At 31.5% G+C, this 23,624-nt stretch overlaps 3 protein-coding genes across 4 annotated transcripts; all 3 read right to left on the bottom strand.

Annotated features, from left to right (window-relative positions):
* Positions 1-1,712: 1,712 nt before the first annotated feature.
* Positions 1,713-8,869, bottom strand: LOC115723724 (histone-lysine N-methyltransferase, H3 lysine-9 specific SUVH4). The gene is made up of 16 exons (XM_061113306.1): positions 8,780-8,869; positions 7,688-8,694; positions 7,556-7,585; positions 6,891-6,950; positions 6,411-6,462; positions 6,150-6,256; positions 4,866-5,045; positions 4,572-4,670; positions 4,005-4,103; positions 3,776-3,825; positions 3,597-3,685; positions 3,286-3,445; positions 2,913-3,018; positions 2,654-2,836; positions 2,253-2,486; positions 1,713-2,093 (listed from the first exon to the last, which is right to left on the bottom strand). Exons 2-16 carry the CDS (start codon positions 8,681-8,683, stop codon positions 1,980-1,982), a joined length of 2,559 nt encoding a protein of 852 aa, XP_060969289.1. The 5' UTR covers positions 8,684-8,694; positions 8,780-8,869; the 3' UTR covers positions 1,713-1,979.
* A 9,138-nt stretch (positions 8,870-18,007) lies between these two features.
* LOC133036671 (uncharacterized) lies at positions 18,008-20,535 on the bottom strand. Of its 2 annotated transcripts, XM_061113304.1 has the most exons (3): positions 19,965-20,535; positions 19,307-19,821; positions 18,008-19,229 (listed from the first exon to the last, which is right to left on the bottom strand). In XM_061113304.1, the coding sequence occupies exons 1-3, from the start codon at positions 19,980-19,982 to the stop codon at positions 19,028-19,030; spliced, it is 735 nt and encodes a 244-aa protein (XP_060969287.1). In that variant the 5' UTR covers positions 19,983-20,535; the 3' UTR covers positions 18,008-19,027. The 2 variants fall into 2 exon arrangements, with proteins under 2 accessions (XP_060969287.1, XP_060969286.1); XM_061113303.1 differs by having other exon boundaries at positions 19,307-20,535.
* A 16-nt stretch (positions 20,536-20,551) lies between these two features.
* On the bottom strand, positions 20,552-23,097 carry LOC133036670 (uncharacterized). Its single transcript, XM_061113302.1, has 2 exons — positions 21,558-23,097; positions 20,552-21,447 (listed from the first exon to the last, which is right to left on the bottom strand). The coding sequence occupies exons 1-2, from the start codon at positions 22,431-22,433 to the stop codon at positions 21,037-21,039; spliced, it is 1,287 nt and encodes a 428-aa protein (XP_060969285.1). The 5' UTR covers positions 22,434-23,097; the 3' UTR covers positions 20,552-21,036.
* Between the last annotated feature and the right edge of the window lie 527 nt (positions 23,098-23,624).

Here is a 23,624-nt window from a genome sequence, read left to right as displayed (position 1 = left end):
GCAATTAATATTAATAACTTATTTTTATATTTAAGTTTCTATTATAATTTTTTCAATAATTAAGTCATTTTATTATAATATAACTCTATTATTTTATAAACATTAAACTTTCACCCATTTTAAAATAATTTTTTGAATAATTAATCACTAAATTCGAGAATTCATGGTTTATACATCATATCTAAACTCCCAATTGCGTCTATATATCTTTAAGTTACATATTTTAGAGATAACCTGGAAATAACCAACTTCATATATGTATATTTTATCAGTTCACATATTCGAGATTAATAACCAACAAATGATGTACTAACTTTGTTAACGAGAACCAATAATATCAATAACATCAGTTGTTAAGTTTATCAAGAACACATGTTCAAAATTCATAACCAATAACAATTAATAACTTTAAAATTTTCAATAATACATATTCAAAATCAATAACCAATAACAATTATTAACTTTCAAACTTTTTCAATAACACGTATTCAAGATCAATAACCGATAACAATTAGTGACTTTCAAACTTTTCAATAATATATATTATCAATAACCAATACTAATCAATAATTTTCAAACTTTTGTAATGTTTTTTTTTTATGATTCCACTCCAATCAATTGATATACACAATATATTTAAATCTGCAAAGAAGAAAGAACAAACAACAGTCTCTATGAAAAAATAGAATTATATAACAGAAAGTAGAAGGAATGTGTCGAGTACCACAAAAAAAAAATGGGGAATTACCCCATTTACTATTTTTTTTAATTTTTTTTTCAAATTTACGGTTTGGGTTCCTAAAGTGGTTGCAGCGCTAGTTGCAATAAAGGTTTCTATACCATTTTTATTGCAATTTAGGTTGCAGCGCTAGTTGCAATAGGGGTTTCTATGTAGAATTCTGTAAAAATGTAAAAAAAAATCTGTTTTGAAGAGTAAAAATGAAAAATGTCCCCCAAAAAAATTATCTATAATATTATAATTGTTATTAGATTTTAATTTTTTATTTCTTATTTTTTGACAAAAAAAACCTAAATCACTTGAACCAATCTTAGACTATCACACTTATTTGACACTATTAAGTATTTATAACAAGATTGATTGTACAATTATATTTAAGGGGAATTACCCTATATACTATCTTTTTAACTTTTTTTTTTTTTCAAATTTACAATTTAGGTTTCTAAAGTGGTTGCAGCGCTAGTTGCAATAGGAATTTCTATACGATTTTTTGTTGCAAATTAGGTTGCAGCGCTAGTTGCAATATGAGTTTCTATGTAGAATTCCGTAAAAATGCAAATAAAAAAAAATGTTTTGAAGTGTAAAAATGAAAAAACCCCTATATTTAAATAGAGATTATTTTTACTATTTTTTATTAATTAAGGTTTTGTGTGTAATAATTTTAAATTATAAAAAAATTTATTACAAATATTTCAATAATTTAAAAGTGAAAAAATTAATTGCTAAAGATCCTTATTAGTAACAAATTACAAAAAAATAAATAATTATTAGTAATTTGATTTTAATTAAAATTTTATAAAAAAATATTAGATTACTATTAGGTTATAAATTATTTATTTATTTACTTATTTTAATTTCTAAATTAATCACAATCATTATTTAATGACTAAAAATAAATGTAATCATAATTACATATTTGATGTAACTATTAAAACTTCCTCTATATTATGAGGATACACAGAACAAATGAGAATTTTAGAGACCAAATCATGACAATAGGCATAATTCTAAGATGAATAGCACCAGCTACCACCCAGCCAATTACAATTTTTCATGTATAAAATGCTAACTTAAGATCAACACTAGTTGAAAGTATGTGGCAAAATATGTGGCAAAATCATAATCAAGAATTTAAAATTGATTTCTATTAGAATAAATATGGCTCCCACTTAACGATATAGACAAAAAAATTGCTTCTAAGGGATGCAAACCTAACCAAAATGCAGATAATTCTTGTTGTCTAGTACAACCGCTTTCGACAGTCAGGTTCACCGCAGTAGCAAGGCGACTTCTTTATCTTCCCATTAGGACCAACAACGCTATCAAGTATATAACCATAGTCATATGTAAGTTCCTGTTATCACAAAATTAATCACATTTGGTTAGCTAAGAATGCTAATGGCATAACATAATAGTTCAAGAGAAAAAAATCAGTAATTAGTTTAGTAAAAAATGTGTTGGATACATTTGCTGCTGCTAAGAGGAAACTAATGAAAACACAAGAGTCCCTCACCTGCATAGGGGGGATGCTATCTGCAGCAAATAACACGACTCGAGCAAGTCTAAGGTCATGGTGAGAGTTCAAAACACACTGAACAAAGAGGTTAGGCTCACAGCTATGATTGATAAATCTAGCAACATTTCCAAAGGAACCTGCATCGATGGAAAATTCGGGTGCACATTCTGATATCTTCCCTTTTCTTCTGACAGTGTGATTTTGTGGGAGAGATACATCACGCAATCGCCTCTGCCAATAATAATATACATAAAACAAACAAACCATAAACTTTTCCAAATAATCTGAAGTTTATTTGCAAACCATGTCAATCCCAAAAAGAGTAAAGTTGAGATGAGATTATAAGTTGGTCAACAATAGAGCAAGATCCCATAAACTTCATTTGATGGTAACTATACCTCTCGCCCCTCCATCTCATTGATGGTTTGCCAGCCATCAATTTCAAATATGTAGTCATTCTCAGAGACATTGTCTAATTCATCACTCCTCCTAATAACTCCAACGTATTCACATACTGGCGAACCTGGAAGAATATAATCCCATGACCTAACAGCCCAACCTTTTTTTGGAGTTCGATAGACCTGTAAAAAAAAAAAGCAGTTAAATTACATAATATGTCAAATGGGAATTCAAAGGTTCAAAAAGGGTGACAAACACCTCAAGTCGATGCTTTAATTCCCGCATGGATGTTCGATTTACACATTTAGGTCCACATTGACATTGTGGTCCGCACTCAAAAACAACATCCATAGGTTCGACCAATCTAAAATGGGAGAACAAATCAATTGGTGAATTTTGCATTAAGAAGAAAAATGCAATTGAATAGGGAAACAAATAAATAAAACAGAACAAACTAAATTTATGAGGCCAAAAAGGAGGAACTGAAAAGTAATGCAATAAATGAATAATTTAACTCGTGATGTCTGCTTGTCAATGCAACTAGACATTGTTTGTATTCAAAGACTACATAATAGTGTTCACAATACAGCTTATTATTTATTTGCTGCAAAATTGATGATTAAATCTTAACCTGCCACCATCTTGACTGACATAAGGAAAGTCGTTGTTATTTAGTCGAGCACAAGAACAAGTCTTTGGATTAGTACATTTCTCTTTGCAATTGCATCCAGGACCATTTGATGGGACTTTAATGTTATCCGCTACTTGAATAGATTTAATATATGTAAAGCCTACATGATGCCACCCACCACACCAAGAAATAAATAAAGTTTTGAACCCACAATATTCTTCACACTCACTAAAACAAAGTAACACTTCAAAAAAAATGAAACAAAGTAACAAACTCATGTACAAAAAATCCTCGAACGATTTGGCTCTCACCTTCTGGTGCTGAAGGTGGATCATCAATTACATTGGTAACAGGGATAGGTTTACTTTCTTGACCATTACTAATGTCCTTGCAGACCAACCTGAGAAAATAACACATTGGCATTAACATTTATGAATGGGCACATACAAAAACCAAAGCTTATTTGTGATCATGACAACTGATTTCATACCCAGGTATTACAGACTGAGCTTTATGATCTCTCCCGCCTATAAAATGGACCTGAAAATTATATCAACCCTTCAAATATTTTGTCTTCATCTACCTTTGTCAAAAGTAAACCGCATCATATGTTTATGGAGAAAACTTGCAAACAAAGTAAATGAGAGCTTATGGTTCAATTTATTTGACAGTAAACGCAAAAAAAAGTAAATATTTTGGAAATAATAAGATCTAATAACCTGATTTGTGATCAATTCAGGTTGATTTGAAAATCGCTTCAACCTGTATTTATAAACAGTAAAGCCAGCAGTGCCTTTCTCAGCCCAGAATTGAACAACCTAGCAGAACATAAAATAATAAACAAACTCGAACTTTCAATTCATGGTAAGTTCATGGAATAATTTATTTCATCCATTGTAGTAGCACCATAATTATGAAAAAGCTCAAAATTCAGCATATAAAATTGTTATAACAAAGGCACTTAACCGTGCAGTGTATCTACATTGCTTGTTTATGAAATCGGTTACAATTTCTCCTTTTATATCTTCCCATTTCCTATTTTTATACATAGAAGAAGAGAAAAGATACTATTTTGTTTTACCAACTTTTCCTTTGTTTTCAACCCCTTTATTCTGGCACTAAGACAGATTACAGACATGTTCTCTAAACCACACTATGCTGAATCAATGCATCGCTACAGAGAATAACAATGCAGCTCGAACTATTCAACTATTCAACTAGGTGAAGGAAACTGAAGAAAGCCAAACCAAAATATATATATATATTATCATAATAGAGCAGCGGACCTTGTACAAACCATCATATGTATAAACCTTGTTACTGTAACTAGCCTGACATTTATGTCCACGAACAACTCTGACGGGTATGGATTGCTCCATATTATTCTGCACAATGATTAAAAAAGACACAGCGAAAGTAACCAGTTAGTAATTCACTGCAACAGAAAAAAGATATGTTATGAACTCGTTGATATATAGCAGATGCTGTGATGTTTCTCAACAGAAATTTAGGAAAGCATAAACATTAAAGGCAACAAAAAACAATTCAAATAAATGGAGACAGAATTTTCCAGGTCACACCTTAAGAGCCAGATTACCATGCTTTAGTTCCTGATCTTTAATTTGGCGCTTCTTACCAAGTAAATCATTTCCACCTTCACCTGTATATACAACTTCTTCAGATTCATCAACATCATCTTCGTATTGGCCAGACAGCACGATTGCTAATGCAAGTGGAAAGATATAGTTTTTAAACTTGTCCTGAAGTGTTAAGATTAGCATACAGATTTTCAGTCTGATTATTTTTTTTAGAAGTCAACACAAAAAGACACCTTAACATCTCGTCCAAAAAAAGAAAAGACACCTTAACACAGACTAAAAAAATAATAATCAAATTATCAAACAATCCCACCCTGACTTGTCATTGGGACTAACTGATTGACTCAATATAGATGTTGCTATCATCATTTTTCAATCCAATGGAAGAGCATGACCACTATTAAGAATTTAGCTTCAGAATGTTGTATGCTAACAAGAAAATAAAACCAACAATGCAAGAATTTAGTTTCAAAATGTTGAACGCTGAAAAGAACAATAATGTTGTTAGTCTCAACAAAACACTGGCATTAAGCAAAAAGTTGGGAACTGTAAATTTCAGAAGTTATTTAAAGGTAGATATTGAGTTTGACAGAGAAGTTTGGAGCGTCCAACCATTCAGGACACATGTCAGGTCCAGTCGGAAAAAAAAAAAAAAGAAGACTACAGTAAATAGTTAAATAGTCACAGAAAACATATCGATACACAACAAAATAATCACATTTTCAGCTTCTCCCGGGCCACATATGGCACAGTCTATGCACAAAGTTGTTTACATGATTACATCGGAAACAATCAATCTAATTGAAGTTGCATGACATTAGGATTGAAATCATATTATTTATCCTAAGTCCCATGTTTGGAGATTGTGTAAAATAGTCAATTCCCCAAAAGTAGTCTCATTTACGTGAGACAAGTTGTACCAATAAAAGATGTGATATCACTAATCTCGCACTTAAATTGGCGGGTCCCATCCAAAATAGACTCACTTTTTAAGCTTTTTTTATTCCTTCTAAGAGCATCTGCATTATAGGGAAGAAAGTACTAAATAGGACTTCTTGCAAGTTATGACATCAATGATGAATGCAAATACAAGTCTAAAACTCTTTTCTGAGTAACAAAATTATCTTATAAAATAAAAGTTAAAAAAGTAAAAATAGGTACTTTCTTACTTACAATAAAGTAATTGCAAGGAAAAATATCATAATAATGAATAAGACAAGAATATTAATCGTTTCTACTGATAATGTTTAGATACAGCAGCAGTACCTGGCCATTAGAATCCCCCATATAATCAATTCCCCTTAACCAGTGCCCATGAAGTCCAACAACAACCATCTCAGACCGAGAGAAAAATTGACGCCCCACCTCAATACCTGCATAATTATAACTTAAGAAATTAAGATGGCTAGAGAAGTGATTTTGAATTGCACTATTATTACTAATAGGAAGAATGAGCATGCAAATCGCCCACAAACAGATTATAATCTAGATAACATAATCCAAGCAACAAAAATGTATTTGACCAACCTGGTATATGACCAAATGTTCTTTCAGGTTTCAAAGTTCTCTTTTTGAACATCTAGCATATGAACATGAAAAAGGTAAATTATGTCTAATACTCAAAGGCAGAAAAGACCAAATTCTAGTTAAACCAAAACAATAAATTAACAGCGCAGAACTCCAAAGCAATTTCAGAGAGAGAGAGACAGAGAACTATAGGAGGCATTCAGAAAAAGTTATACTACAATACTCATGCATAATCAATTTCCTACATACAACTCCAAAGAAGAACAAGATTCCACAGAGCTAATTATTATGAAGGGGAGCATAGATGCCTTTTCAAAAAAATATAGCTAAAAACAAAAATGAGATGTGACTGCAGAGCAATGATTTCGACCAGGCAGAACATCAAATGCTTCATGTAGACAAGTGATTGGGAAAAAAGACATAGAACCTCTACAATGAAAATGTTGTCTTAGAAGTATAGCTTTTGTACTGATAACTTACCTCAGAGATCACCTTCAAATCAGGTCGCCTCCTAACATTGCCTTGAGGTTCCCCGTCATTCTGCAAATATTTGCATGGATTAACATTTATAATAATATGGTGAAGGTCAACCAATGTTCCCAGATGACAATGAACATCAAAATGAAGAAATTGTTATCATCTAATTTCCAATTTGAAAGATGAATTTGAAAGCACCTGCCGTATAAACCTCGTTGCAAAATGCATTATAGCTTCAAAAGGCTTTTTTCTTATCAATCAAAATAAAGTACAGACAAATAAAAAACTAGATGAGGGTTCAAAGCTGAAAGATCCGACTCTTTAAGAATATAAGTTACCCAACATTCAAAATTTAACGTAAATCATTTTCTTAAGTAGCCAATTCTCTAATCCAAATTGTGAATCTCCAGAAATCCCCTCCCATCTTTTGAACAAAATTTACATGACTATCTAAGAAAGCCACACTTACATCATTCAAGGTATAACTCAATCTCTCCCATCTGTTTACTTTTCTTCATAACAGCCAAACATAGAATCAAACCATCTAATTTAGAGATATAAGTGCACAACTATAAGTCTATAATAAGGAAAGCATCAGACTAAAGAATAACTAAACACAGTATCATGTTAAAAAAAAAGTTGGTTGATGAGGGGTCAAAAAGAAAAACCTGTTCCTTCTTGCATCTAGTCTCCTCTTCCTGCAGGTGAGCAATAAACATACATTATCAATCAAATAATATTAGCTACTTGGAGGTATATTTACATACATTTCATGATCGATAAAGGAGAAGATTTGTAACCTGAACAAATTGGAGGTGCAACAAATTGAAAAGTCTCAACGACTCTTTGACTCTTGCAGCAAAGTGTGCATCATTAGTCTCATCTTTCAGAGAAGTAGCCGGCTGAACCAGCGATTGACCGTCATCCAAAATGACACCATTTTGATTGGAATGATCAGAATCATAATGTGAGTTTTTGGCTTTGACAGACTTGCATTTGTTCAATTTAGGCATTTTGGAGATAGGTGTAGTATCATCTGCATTGGGAGGCGTCCTTTTCCTGGTGTGACTGCCATAGTACGGCCTTTTATCTTCTGGAATAGTTTGCAGTCTGGGGCTACTCCTCGGGCTAGCCATTGATTTTGCAGAATCTTCTGAAATATGTCGCAGTCTCGGGCTACTCCTCGGACTAGCCATTGATTTTGTAGAATCTTCCGAAATATTTCGCAGTCTCGGGCTACTCCTCGGACTAGCCATTGATTTTGTAGAATCTTCCGAAATATTTCGCAGTCTCGGGATACTCGTCTGGCCAGCCATTGATTTTGTAGAATCCTCTGGAATAGTTCGCAGTCTCGGGCTCCTCCTCGGACCAGCCATTGATTTTGTATAATCCTCTGGAATAGTTCGCAGTCTCGGGCTCCTCCTCGGACCAGCCATTGATTTTGTATAATCCTCTGGAATAGTTCGCAGTCTCGGGCTACTCCTCGGACTATCCATAGATTTTGTAGAATCTTCCGAAATGTTTCGCAGTCTCGGGCTACTCCTCGGACCAGCCATTGATTTTGTAGAATCTTCTGGTATAGTTCGCAGTCTCGGGCTACTCCTCGGCCTAGCCATTGATTTTGTAGAATCCTCTGGAATAGTTCGCAGTCTCGGGCTACTCCTCGGACCAGCCATTGATTTTGTAGAATCTTCTGGTATAGTTCGCAGTCTCGGGCTACTCCTCGGACCAGCCATTGATTTTGTAGAATCTTCTGGAATAGCTCCCAGTGTGGAGCTACTCCTCGGGGCAGCCATTGTTTTTGATTCTACAAAGCAAAAACAGCAAGGGCATGAATCATAGAGACAGAGAGAGAAAGAAGCGTAGCAAAGGAAAATGGTTAAAGAAATCACATGCAATCCAATAAGTTAGGGGATCATCTCGCCGGAAGGCCTGGCCAGGTGTGGGAATGGGATGGGATTGTTGATAAATAAAATCTAGGGAAAATTACATCTACACACTAAATTATGATCTAATTTATAGAAATGTCGTTAGTCAAAAAAATATAACGTAATTTCAAAAATATATAACTATATATTACGTAGTAAATTAAAGTATTGAGTTTCAAGTTATAACACACACGTGAGTATATTCCTTCTCTCTCTTAATTGATCTCAACTTAAAGGCTTTTTGTTGGTCTTGAGTTCTTTTTGTGTAAAGTGTATCTATTATTTTTTTTTTCTTTTTCTTCTGTAGTTTTTAAAAAAATAATTTTGGCTATACCGGTATTTGAGATTAAGAGTTACACCATTATACAAAATAATTAGTTTACACATAATTCAAATATACATATAAAATAATTTTATACACATTAAATGAAAAAAAAAAGTGACATTTCATAAATAAATTACTAATTAGTTACCTTTCATATATCTGATATATATGATATTAATATAATATTGTAACTACATGTATTTTAAAATACATTAATATACAAACTGATTAGTTTACGAAACAAAAATAATAATTAATAAACTTTTTAAAATAATATAATTTTGTTAATATAACTTTAATAATTTGCAAACATAATTTTCTATTGTTACCCGATTTTACTTTTCAAGATACTAAGCATACGTTAAAGTAATTGATTAGTTGATAATAGCATACCTTAAAATTTTATTATTTTTTGTTGCCTTTATATCAAGTTAGATGTTCACAATCAACATTTTTAAAAGCTGATATGCTTAATTATTAATGGTGTTTATAATTTTCTTTTTATTTTCAAACTAAATATTGAATATATTCATGATATTGGTTTACAAAACTGATATATAAAAGAAACATAGATCATAAAAAGTAATTCATACAGAAAACATACTATTATAGTTATGCTAATAAATCTATTAGTTTATTTTTGCATATTAAAAAAAATTTTATTTTTCTTTTGTATATTGGAACAACAATTTTTATTTCATTTCATATAGCCTACAATTATATATGTTAATAAACCTACTAGTTATCGTTTGTTGGGGGAACAATATTTTTTTTTTTTTCCAATACAGAATAAACTATATAATAGAAACATAATGATATTCGCCAAGAAACCCATTAGTCTATTTTTCGTGTATATTGGAACAACAATTCATTTTTTGTTTAAAGCACAATGTGTGCCTATAAAATAACAAACTAATTAGTCTATTTTTTTTTTCAAGTTGAGACATCAAATTTAATTGTATACAAAGTACGTGTATATATGTAACATGTCTTATATAGTAAACTTGGATAAGAATATATGCGCTTGTCAAAGATTTAAATATGATGAAATTCGCTTGCTTCCTTAAGTTTATTTGGCATATATGCCTATACTCATATATGCTAAATAAACTTTTTAGTTTATTTTGACATATTAAAATATATTTTCATTTTTTGTTTACACAGTAACCTTTTCGTATAGTCTATTATCGTATATGCTAATAAATCTATTAGTTTATTTTAGCATATTGAAATAAATTTTATTTTTCTTTTCGTATATTATTGGAATAATAATTCAGTTCATTTCATATAATCTACCATTATATATGTCAATAAACTTAGTAGATTCTATTTGTTAGAACTACATTTTATTTTTTTCAATACATAGTAAACTATAATCAAACATACGCCAATAAATTTATTAGTCTATTTTTCATATATTGTAACAATAATTTATTTTTTATTTCAAACACAATGTGTGTCTATAAAATAACAAATTAATTAATCTATGATTGATATCATGAGTAATCTAATGGTTTTTTTGATTCTAGAAATAGCAAAAAAAACATATATTTTTCACATTTTGAAATGTTCATAGAAGAGTAGATTACAATAATATATATTTTTAAGCGAAACTGAGTAATGATGTGTTTAATGTTTATAACAAAATTATAGTTATTTATTTTATTTTATTTTATTTTTTGAAAAGAACAAAATTATAGTTGTTAAAAATATATTTTAAGTAACATTATGGTATCATACTGTAACTTTAAAATAATTAATTGATAACTTAAATGTCTATAAATTTAATTAAAATGTTGTGTGAATTTTTTTACTTGTAATTTATTAGTTTTTTAAATAGTTTTGAAATATGTAAAGAAAAAATAACATAATTACTAATGATACCAATAAGGATTGATATGGGAGAATGTGAGTTGTCAGGTTTAATTTCTTTTCTTATTTAGTTGATAAAAATGGTTTAGACATAGGCATGTTTAATTTATGGTTTTGGTTATTTATGCTGAGGTGTCACCGTTAATTGTTTCAATTATTTTAGGTAACGTTATTATTGTAAATAATTTATAAATAATGTATATTATTGAAAAGTTCCCTAAAATCTAGGGTTCGGTAAACTAATAATATTTATATTAATGAGAATGGATTTGAATTTAGACGCGCGATTTTCTCCATAAATCTCACGTCACTCTCCTCTTCCACTGATCACTCCCGTCAAAGGCTATTTCTTTATTTGTTAACACGGGAACTAAGCCCCGTTATTCAACTTTTATAAATTATATAAATATATGTATACTAGCAAAAACTACGTGCGAGCCACGTATACTAAATTTTATGCTAGTTTTTTTCTATGTTATTTGAAAGTGATACAATAAAAAAATTAAAGAAAAAACATTATTAGTTATTAGGTGAGATTATTTGAATAAAGAACAATAAATAATCACGTAAAAATCAAAAATAATTATTTGAATAAAGAATTCAATATACACATTTATATATATGAATCTCATTAATCAAAAAGAATTATTAAATATATGAACAATAATTTGTCACGCTATATGTTTCCCAATAAAGAAATCCACCTCCTCATAGTCAAAAATAAACAATACATGTAATACAGATCTTTGTAATGAAGTACCTAAAAGAAACAAAACTTCAGTTAGCATAATCGGAAAAGGTTTAAGTGAACTAAATAATGACTAAGAAGATCTAAATTACAAAATGAAAATAACATGTCTATATGAGTATGATTCTACTGCTATATGAGCATAATTGATCTAAGAGAAAATAGATAAACTTATAAACATATTAATATACTTAATATTTATTTTGACAAAGAAACAATTCAATTATAAACAATTCTAAATATCAGCTTAACAATTTCAACACACTAATTACTCATTAAATAACCATAATGTATACATCATGATAATTTTATTTTATTTGATATCAAAAGATAGAGATTATTGAGGTTTTCAGTCATGGAAAACACACTATGATCAAAAAGTAATGCTCATTAATTGTATATTTCAAAGAAACCCTAATTTCCATGAATGTCCCTAATAATATATAAACAATAAAGTTGTAAATTAAAAAAAAAAAGTAGCAAAATTTCATTTAATATAAGAAATAGAACAAATTGAAGATTTATACAATACTGGAATTTGAACTCTTAGAAACCATTAGCGAAGGGGCGAAACTCGTTAGATCTCCTAGTTGAACACTACCTTAAAAAAAAATTAAATGATGTGGAGGTTTTTTTATGTGTTTCTGTTTCGATATGTTCTTTTAAAACACCATAAATTGTAAAATAAGCCTAACAGTTGCTTAATGTTTCCTTAGCTTTAACGTGGCACCCACTTCTTAGATTGGCTTTTTTATCTTTTATATTTATGTATCTTTGAGATTTAACGGAAAAGGCTGTATTGCCTTGAGATTTAAACCACGTTTGATTTTCTTATTATTTACAGGGCCGACATGCTTTGGTCTATGATACAAATACAACAAATGAGACTTGGGAGTGGGTTGACCTTAAGGAGGTAACAATTGTGTTTTAAAATCTTGGTTCCTGAAGAATGTTTCAAGATACAAGTATGATGGGTTTTTTATATTATAGACGATTTGTTCCAAAACATAATAGAACTAACCAATTTAGGTTAATGATCTGGCTTCTGATACGTCCATATTAAAGATGATTGGGGGTGTGCGGTTCTGTAAATGCTATGAAATAATTTTGTAGTTAGTCTGTGAATATTGCAATGAAAGTGTTGGTTTGACCTGGCAATTTTGTGGTTACAACTTACAAGAATTCTTGACAAGGTTGTTGAATAGTAAACCAATATAAAACTTGTTTTACTCTGTTGAATAATATGAAAGATAATTCATTTTTCCACCATGTTTAAAAATAAATACAAATTTGATGAGCATATTACTTTTTTTTAAAAAAAAAGAGTCTCAGAGTATCAAATCCCGGGTTGTTTTTTTTTAAGTGTGTTGTGATTCTCGAATATTTAGCATCAAATATCATTTCAAATATTAATGGAATTTGTTTTATTATTATTTTATTATATATAAATAATATTTTATTATTTTATTAAATAAAAATTAAAAATCACCCAAATATCAGTTCAAATATTGATGGGATTTGTTTTATTATTATTTTATTATATATAAATAATATTTAATTATTTTATTAAATAAAAATTAAAAGTCACCCATAAATTTCTCAAAAATCAAGAATTTTAGTTATATAGGCACACTTTATATAGAATAGATATTGTACTTATTGAGTAATAAAATGTAAAATATATATATTTTATATAAAATGTAGCAATATAACTGAATTTTTAGTTTATGAGATTTAGTGGGTGAATTATTTATGGTAGATTAGTGGTGTGTATATAATTGTATGACCATCGTTTTTCTAGCTTTCTTTTTCTAATGAAAGCAAAAAGTAGCCTTTCTGTGGGTTTAAATGTTTATTTGCTTCTTTTTATTTTATGATTTCTTTTTTACTTTTGGTTTTGTTCTCTGTTTATTTATGAGTCTCTTTTTACGGGTCATTTTGTTAAATTTGATATACTACCCTACAATGGAGAAATCTAGATATGGAAGAGACGGTATTTACAGGTCTCTGAGACCACCTCTACACCTCCCCAACAACAACAATCTCTGAATGGTTTCATTCCTTTTCAAAAACTCATCTTCATACCCACAAAAGCCAGCTCTCATTTATTATTATTATTATTATTACTCAATTATTTATTCTTATAATTCAACTTTTTAATTTATATTAATTAATTATTTAATTTTAATTATTTCTCATATTTTATATATTAATTTTACTTTTAATTCCTACAGTATTTATTTATTATTTTTGTAAAATTTCTTTTTCAGAATATTTTTTATTTATTATTTTATGCAAATTTTATTCTTCTTCTTTAAAAGAATTTTTCTTCTAATTTAACATGTTAGTCATTCTTTTTTCTTACAATTTTTCAATTTTATATAGGTTATTTATTTTAATTTCTAATATTACTAATTTTTTAGTATTATTAATAACAATGTGTACATCATAGGTTTATATATACAATTATGGCATTCTTAACAAGTTTACTTTTATAAAACAAATCTTTTAAAAAATAATTTACAATTAGTTATGGAATTTTTTTAAAAAAATCACTAAAACTTAAATAAAACTAATATTTACGTTGCTCGCCACATAACTTTCATCTGGTAATATTTAGATGTGTGTATATATTAACAAATCATGTGTTTGCTATTTTCATTTTATTTCAAAATAAAAAATGGAATAATTTTTTATATATAATAATATTATATATATTCAACTAAAATTAATAATTTAAAATAAAAAAAAAATCTAATTTTTTTTATTTGTTAAAGAACTTTAAGGATTATTTTTTTAAAAATTTTCAATATTTGAGAAATTTTAAAAAATGCAACGATATGTGTTGCTTTCATTTAAAAAAAAAAAAAATTATAAGGGTGACTAAGAAATTATCTTTAATTATTTTTAAATATATTTAAATAAAAATTACAATAAAATACTTTTAAGAAAATACTTTTTATATGAAACTAGCAAAAGGTTACGTGCAAAGCACGTATATTCAATTTTATGCTAAGTTTTTTTTACGTTATTTAAAAGTAGTACAATTAAAAATTAGAGAAAAAATATTATTAGTTATTAGGTAAGATTATTTTTATGTATATCTAAATAATATAATTTATAATTTTTAACAATTAAAAGTAAGGGAAAAAAACAGGAATATTCTAAAAAAGGTAAAATATTACAACAATACTGTGGGCCGGCCCAATCAACATTTTGTACAGCCCAAATTGAAAATATTACAAAAATACCACTTGCCCTTACCTTCAGCCGCACGTCACAAACGGAAAGGATGAATGAACCTCCATCGATGCAGTCGGCTACGCAACTAGAATGAAACCAGATCGAACGTAAAACAACCGTAAATTCCGTCGAATTTCAATAGGAAACGAACAAATCCAAGGATCTAAACAGAAATTTAAAAAAAAAAAAGACCAGGAAAACCGTGGAGAAACTGAAATTCAACATTTGATTTCGGTTTTTATAGTGCAATATCACTCAAACGAGCGTCGAAAATTCAGATTGAAGCAATGTAAATCTGTATTGAACAGATCTGGAGCTCCCCCTCAAATCCAAAAAAAAAGGTATGAACTGAAATTTTTTTTCAACAATGATACACGTCATTTGCAATTGCATTCTGGTTGATTCACTGGTGTACAACAGGAAATTCAGATGGTAAAAACAATAAACAAGAACTGATTCTGATTAAGGAACCACGTGATACTAATAAGGTATTTTAATTTTTTTTGCGTTGGCTTACAGTTGCATTATTGTTTTAAAATGGTTTAGAAATCATGAAGAAGTGTCAAATGACAAGTACCAAGAGCTAGCATATATACAAGGTAAGATTTATGTTAATGGTAGCAAATTAGTTTTATAATAGTTGTAAATCGATCTCATTCGAATAAACATGATGAAAAATGACAATGAGTAAGAACTATGTAATTTTGGGGATAGAATTGTGGTTTTTAAGTTGGTTTACAGTTGCATAATCATTTAATAATAGTTTCATTATGTTTTTTTGTAGGAATTTATTTTGGAAAAGATAGAGGACAGAACAGTTTGAGAAATGGTTAGTTTCCCAAAATTTAAATGAAGTTTCTTAATAGTTTTATTCTCGTTTCTTTGTAGTTTATTAACAACAAAAAAATGGCAAAATCAGGAATCAGGACAGGAAATACAATGCTTGAACAAAGGGACAGAGATAGAAGTAAGTTTGTACTCTATTTCATAACAGAATCAAACCAGTTTTAAAATTCGTTGCCTCGGACTAATAACCATTGCAAAAACACAGGAAAGGAAAGACATTCCATTCCTAGTCTTCTACAATGGACAATTCGATGATCGAATGAATTATGAAAATTATGAAGCCAGTGGACATTACATTTCAGCCAATTGTAACTATGAAGATTTGCAACAGAAACTGAAAGATGTCCTGGAGTGCAACCAAGAAAACACTGTTTTGCAACTGAAATATCAAGTGAAGGAAGGATACCAACCATTGAGGATAAATGATGATCAAAGCCTGCATTTCTACATACAACTCAAACTGAAAGACCCCGACTTCACAACATACCCAATGTGTGTGAATGTCATCAACAACCCAACAACAACCATCGATGCATCATTCTTGGGAAATGACAATTCATTAATTACACATATAAGCGCCTTCCAACCAATCGAATACAATGCAGCAACAACAGAAGACTCAACAAATCAACAACATATAATTGAAGCTACAGTGCCGGAATTTGGGGGAGAAAGTTTTGACTTCATGGACTATGCAAAACTTGTGGCAGAGGAGATGGTTGAGCAACTGGAAAACAACAGAAAAAAGGAACCAGAAATCACAGATTATGACGAACTACTAATCACAGATCCGCATCATCCTGAAATAGAAGAAGCACAAATATACAAAGACAAAGAAACACTGCAGAGTGTGCTTGGTTTCTATGCAATTAGGAACAACTTCCAATTCAGAGTTAAAAAATCATGTGCAAGAACATACAGGATTTGTTGTTTGGATCCAAAATGCAAGTGGGCACTAACAGCATCCAGAAACGGGCCAACAAAGTCATTCATCATTCGAAAGTACGACAGAAAGGTGATACACACTTGTGATCTAAACATCAGATTTGCCGACAAGAGACAAGCTACAACGAAATTGATTGGAAACTACATCAAGCCACGGTTCACCAACATAAAAACAACTCAAACGCCACAAGACATCAGAGGAGAAATGAAACACAAGTATGGGGTGAGAATGAACTACATGAAAGCATGGAGAAGCAAAGAGCACGCGCAAGAAGAATTACGAGGAAAAGCCAACGAATCATACAGGTTGCTGCCCGGTTTTTTGCACATGTTGCAAAAAACTAATCCCAGAACAATAGTGCACATGGAAACAGAGGATGACAACAGCTTCAAGTACTTGTTTGTCGCACTGGATGCATCAATAAAAGGATGGAAGAAATGCAAACCTATAATAGTTGTTGACGGAACTTTCCTTAAATCAACATATGGAGGTACATTGCTCTCTGCTTGTACACAGGATGCAAATGGGCACATTTTTCCACTAGCTTTTTCTGTTGTGGATTCAGAAAACAACAACTCATGGCAATGGTTTTTCACAAAAGTGAGAGAAACATATGGGATTAGAGAGGAACAGTGCTTGATCTCAGATAGACATGAGAGCATAAGTAAGGCAGCTTGTCAAGTATTTCCAGAAATCACACATTGCTATTGTGTATACCACCTGTTAAGCAACCTAAAAGCAACCTTCAAGAAGAATGCAAGCAAGCTGGATAAACCATTCTTCGTTGCAGCCAGAGCATACACAGAGAGGAAATTTGAATACCATATGAGCGAGTTGGACAGCTTGGACATCCGTGTAAGACCATATTTACAACAAGTTGGATACCACAAATGGTCAAGATACCACTGCAAAAACAACAGGTATTCAACTATGACTTCAAACATTGCTGAATCTCTAAATGCAGCAAACTTGGCAGCTAGAGAGCTACCAATCACAACACTGATGGAGTCATTGAGAGCATTGATTCAACAATGGACATACACAAACAGGAAAAAAGCACAGAAAACAACAACATTTTTAACACCTACAGCAGAGAAGAAATTAGTCGACAACTTTGTGGACTCATTGACAGAAAATGTAATGAAATGTTTAATATTTTAGTTGCATTATAGTTTCTTAATAGTTTGTTTGCCGTTGTTATACATATTAACAGTTTTACACTTAATCCGCAGGTAAAACCAATAAACGAGACCATGTTCGAAGTAGTTGAACTAACCAGATCATGGGTCATCAACCTCAAGGAGAAAACATGCAGTTGCAACAGATTCCAACTTGATGAGTTACCGTGTGCTCATGCGCTTGCTGTTATAAAAGAGATGAACTTGAATGTTTACAACTACTGTTCAGGTTATTACACCACGCGAACATGGCTTGAAACATACAGCGGCTCAACATATCCGGTACACAATCACACAACTTGGGATGTGCCACAAAACATAAAAGATATCATTGTTCTGCCACCAAACCAAAAAATAAGATCTGGAAGACCAAGGAAACGAAGGTTTTTATCTGAATGGGATACAAAAAAACATAACAGGTGCAGCAAATGTGGACAACACGGACACAATCGAAAGACATGCAACAATCAAGCAATAAAATAGATACATATGAAATATTTGAATTGTTTAATTTTGTGTGCAAATTCAAACAGGTTGATCTGTGATGTTCTAAATACATGGGATTTCATTTTTATGAAATTTGAAACAGTTTTTTAATAGTTTCAAAATCGTTTTGTTACAGTTGTGACCCTTTGAAAATATTAAGTACCGGAATGACTTCTTCTTTACAGTTTTAAAGGCAGTCATTCAAGAATTGATAAAACATAACTAAAATAAAAGGAAAATGATTAATGGAATACGAAGAATAAAAATACATTCATAGCACAATTTAGAAAAAATAAAAACATTGTTTGTATTCAGTTGGTTAATAGTTTCTCCATAGTTGTGCGACCGTATATAAGAACTTGAATAATTAAAAAAACAAACAACTTTGGGAAATACAAACCTATACAATAAACATATTATAAGGAGTAAATGTCAAATATCCTAAAAGTTTTAAACCAGGTACATAGTATAAAATCAAATATAATACCTACATTCAACCAATAACACTAAATATTGTCTGGTAATAGATTCAACAAATAACAGAAAAGAGTCACCAAATTAAAAGATCCTATTTTTTCAATTTAGATGCCTTAGAAGACTTGTTTTGCTTCTCATCCTCGCTGTCAATGCTTTCATCAATTTTCCTTTGGCCGTACGAGAAGAAAAGTGAAGCAAGTCGGGTACGATAAACTTCGATGTCAAAGTCCGCAGGGACATCCTTTCCGTGGATAAAGAATTCAGCAAAGGCAGCAACATATGCTCCGCAATCACTATAAAAAACAGAAGAAAAAGTAAACAGTTTAGAAACTAAAAAACAACATAAAAGAAACTTAAAAGAAACACTCACTTCTTCTGCTGAGACGGAAGACCACTAAGCTCCACGATTCTTAAGGGAGCTGTAGGGTCAGAACCTGAGGCAGGAGCTTGTGCCCTATTCTTCCAGAACCCAAGTAAATCGAAAAACAAAGGCAGCAACACAGAATAAGCCTTCATGGCATTCCTAGCTGCAGCATTCATCTTCGCGGTCCTCAAAGAATTGTACAGAAACAACATCCCTTCGTTCAAGTCAAGACGCCCAAACACCCAATGACTTTCCCTTCTTAAATTGATGATGAATAACACATGATCGGCTTCATACCAAGGCTTGGAACAGGGAATGCGCATACCTCGGATGTAATGCGCTATTGGGTGGGCAGCGTGAATGTGTGACATCTTAGTCTTCATTGACTTGGCCTTGTTATACTTGTGGTACAAAGCTTGGATGGAATCATCAAAGAGACAATCAGTAGTTGCGAAATTCAACGTCACAGCGGAAGAATATTTACCTTTTTTCCGAAGGTAATAGAATATGGTGTTCATATGCTGAGAAAAAAAACAACACAGAAACACAAATGAAAAGGTTGAACAACTGTAAAAAAACTGTAATACAGTATCAAAACTTAAAAACATTTATAAAGCAACTGAAAACAAACTATCATAACTACAATATAAATTGGAAACTTTACCGAGTCGTTCATAAACATGTCGCATGTAGCCAAATGATAAAACCAAGTTTTATCCTCAACATAATCAACACCTAGCCTAAAACCCGGGGTAAATTTCTTTGCGCCATCTTCATAACAATTATAATGCCTACAACAACAAAAAAACAGCAAAAAAATAGCATTAAAACAGGAATAAAACTGAAAAATAAAACATAATACAAAAACAGATTTAATAAAAACAGTCACCTAGGATGTTTAAGCAATCCTTCACCAATCCAAGCGTCAAATTTTGCCTCAATCTCGGTAGATACGGGATCAGCAAACGCATCATTAAGAGCATAAAGGCCCTTCACATAAGTCACCATTTTGAAATCCCTATCATCCCCAGCTGATTGAGAACCTGAGGACATAAGCTCCATTGGAGTGCTCCCGACATCAGCAGACCCGAAATCAACAAATGGAGATTTCAAGGCCGGAGCACGCTTCCTCTTATCCAACAGAGGTGTATCAGAGACAGTGTCCTCAGTTTCTTCATCAGTATGAAGGGCATCTGACTTTTGACCAACAACATCTGGATTGGGTGCGGGGACCTAAAAAATAAAGAATGCATTGAAACAGTTGCAAAACAGACTAGAAACTATTGAGCAACCAAAAAGAAACCTAGTTTTCTTGAAAACAATTAAAAATAAACTTACATGGATTTTACCAACAGCCTCCAAGCCAACCAACACAACTTGATCATCATCTATTTCAAGCTGGCTCAACCCATCAAAGAAATCGTCCCCCTTCAATCGAGACTCATCGCCCTTTGGCTTCTCAACATCCTTAACATTTTTCTCACTCCCTCCAACAGCCTCAGATGGATTCACATCAGCAGCGGGAACAACAGTAACAACCTTGTCAGCATCATTAGCATCCCCACCAACTTTAACCAACTCACCACAATCGTCGGAGTCGGAATCAATATTTTCTGGATCAGGCAATTGCTTCTCATCATTCTCGGCATCATCATCATCATCATCATCATCATCATCATCATCAACATCATCATCAGAATCTTGAGTTACTAATTCATCCGATGACTTTCCCTGTATCAACCAACATAAATGAAACTTAAATAAAACAGTAAAGAAACTTTAAAAAAAATATGAAAAAACCTAAACAATAAAATATGAATAAATACCTCATCAGAAGGACGACGATGAATGGCATTAACCTTCTCCTGGATATCCTTAATTACAGTCATTACGGACTTGAAATTAAAATCAACAAAACACCTCAATGAAATGAAGTCCTCGGCCAATGATGATTGATTCGAAATGACCATCTCCAACTTAGATTTCATCCAATCAATATCTGCTGAATCAGACTTCTTTGAAGATGACCCACCCTCAAAGGATTGCTTCGCTACACCACGGTCATTAATAGATTCATCGAGAAATAAACCGTCAAGTTGAAGCTGCTGCCTCTCTTCATCAGTAGGACGCATGTTTTTTATCTTCAACTGAACAACATAATCAAACATAATATGAAAAAAATTAAAAAAATTGGAAAAACTAAAAATTAACAACATAAATAAAACTGAAAAGAAACAGTAAAGAAACTGTAAATTACCTTGTCCAAAGGTAAATCAAAAATCTTGCCCTTCAAGTCTCGAAGAGTTGGATTTTTGGTGACGATGGTGTTGCTCCAGTTCAGAATCCTTGGAATAGAAGATGAAACTCTCTTACAGAAAGAGTTCACCATTGCAGGACAGCATTCATAAAACCAAACCGTGAAAACCCAAGGACATCCCAATGCCCTATACCAGCCATCATATTGGCCTCCCTTCTCTGCCTTCCTATTTTTCATAATAATCCCATGCTGGATCCTACCTTTGAATGAGTCAATTGTCAATTCAAATGATTCCCTACCCCAACAATACTCGTCCCACCGACCACTATCCACTACATCTAGATCAAACCTAGACACTTCTTTGTCAAGAGTATTGCTAAGAAGAAAACACTGAATGAAATACAAAACAACCATTTTCAAACCAAGAGACTCATCCAAACCCCACCGACTACCCAAAAAAGCATCCTCGATGGCTTTGTGGTCAATAGTTTTTACACCACGGAAACATGTTTCTACCAATCGATTTGTTTCCTGTGAAAACAACAACTTGTTGCAATCACCGAAACAATCTAATCCAGAAATCAAGTAAAATTCTTCGGCATTAAACCGTATGCAACGGCCAGCAACCTTAGCCCAAAACTCTTTAGGATTGGGCTGGAAAACTTCCCTTAGTAATAAACTATGTACGACTTGCGGATGAAAAACAAACTCAGGCATATCCAGAAAATGCCCAAACTGAGTTTGACGAAACAAAGAAAGCAAATTAACAGATAAAGTGTTCTTAATATTATCTATCACGGAATAAACACTGGTGCATACACACTTAGATCTATAAAAATCAGAAGGACTAAATTTGTAGTCCCAAACCTGCAACATAACGAAAATGGCCACAATAAATTATAAATTGTGAATAAAACAGTATAAAAACTGAAATACAACTATAAACAAACTACAAACAAACTACCAATAACATACAACTACACAGAAAAAACAGTAAAGACCTGAAATCGTTTTGAAACGTAAAAAAAACAGTAAACAACTAACCCTAAAGGAAATCAAAAAATACAGTATGAAAAGAACAATAAAACTATATACAAACAACAAACAAACTACAAAACAGATACAACTATAGAAAAATATAGAGCAAAGATTTGAAAATCGTTTTGAAACCTAAAAAATAACAGCAAACAACTAAACCTAATGAAAATCGAAAACACATCAAACATACCATTATCAAACTATTAAAAAACTTATAAGAAACTACAAACGACTGATTGAAAACACTAAAAACGAAAACAAAACACAGAACCTATAAGCACAAAAAACACTGAAAATAAAGAAAACAAAACCAAATTAAAGAACAACACCCAGAGAAGAACCAAATGAAATGTTCAAAACCAACAATAAATAACTAAAAAATTTAAAAACATGAAACGAAATGTGCAAATGAAACCCTAAAATTACACAAAGCAGAATGAACAAAAAAACGCCAAAATCTGGGTAAAGTGTAAATGAAGGAAAAGGGGGAAACGATAATGAAACTAAAAACCAACTCCGAGTTCGATCTTCACAGATGCAAGAGTTTTTTTCCCGTAAATTTCTGGAACCGTGTGCTCCTCCAAGTTGAGCTTCGTTTTCTTCGAAGAATGGGGTCTCCCACGCTTGGGCATTGGAGCTTCAAAATCAGAATCATAATCTTCAATGATCGGGCGTTTACCCTTGGATTTGTTGGCCAAAGATTTCTTGCCCATTTTTGACTTTTGTTTGAGAACTGGAGAAGGGGATGATGATGAACGAGTGATTGCCATCTTATAAATAAAATTGAAAAAAACTAAAACAGAGAGGGAAAAACAGTTGATAAATCGTGGGCTTAGAGGGAGTTGAAAATTCGTGGATGAACAAAAAAGAAGAGGGGAAAACCTGATCAATAATGGGTGGTTAATCTTATGAAGGGAGGTTACTTGTATTCAAATGAAGTTAGAAAACAGAAATGAAAAATCGAAAATGAAATGAAAAGAAAATGAAAAAAGAGAGGGAAGAGAGTAGGATTTGATTGATGATGGATGG

The sequence above is a fragment of the Cannabis sativa genome, chromosome 4 (genome assembly GCF_029168945.1).
Source record: "Cannabis sativa cultivar Pink pepper isolate KNU-18-1 chromosome 4, ASM2916894v1, whole genome shotgun sequence".
Classification (NCBI taxonomy): Eukaryota; Viridiplantae; Streptophyta; class Magnoliopsida; order Rosales; family Cannabaceae; genus Cannabis; species Cannabis sativa.
This window is presented reverse-complemented; position numbering and strand designations above follow the sequence as displayed.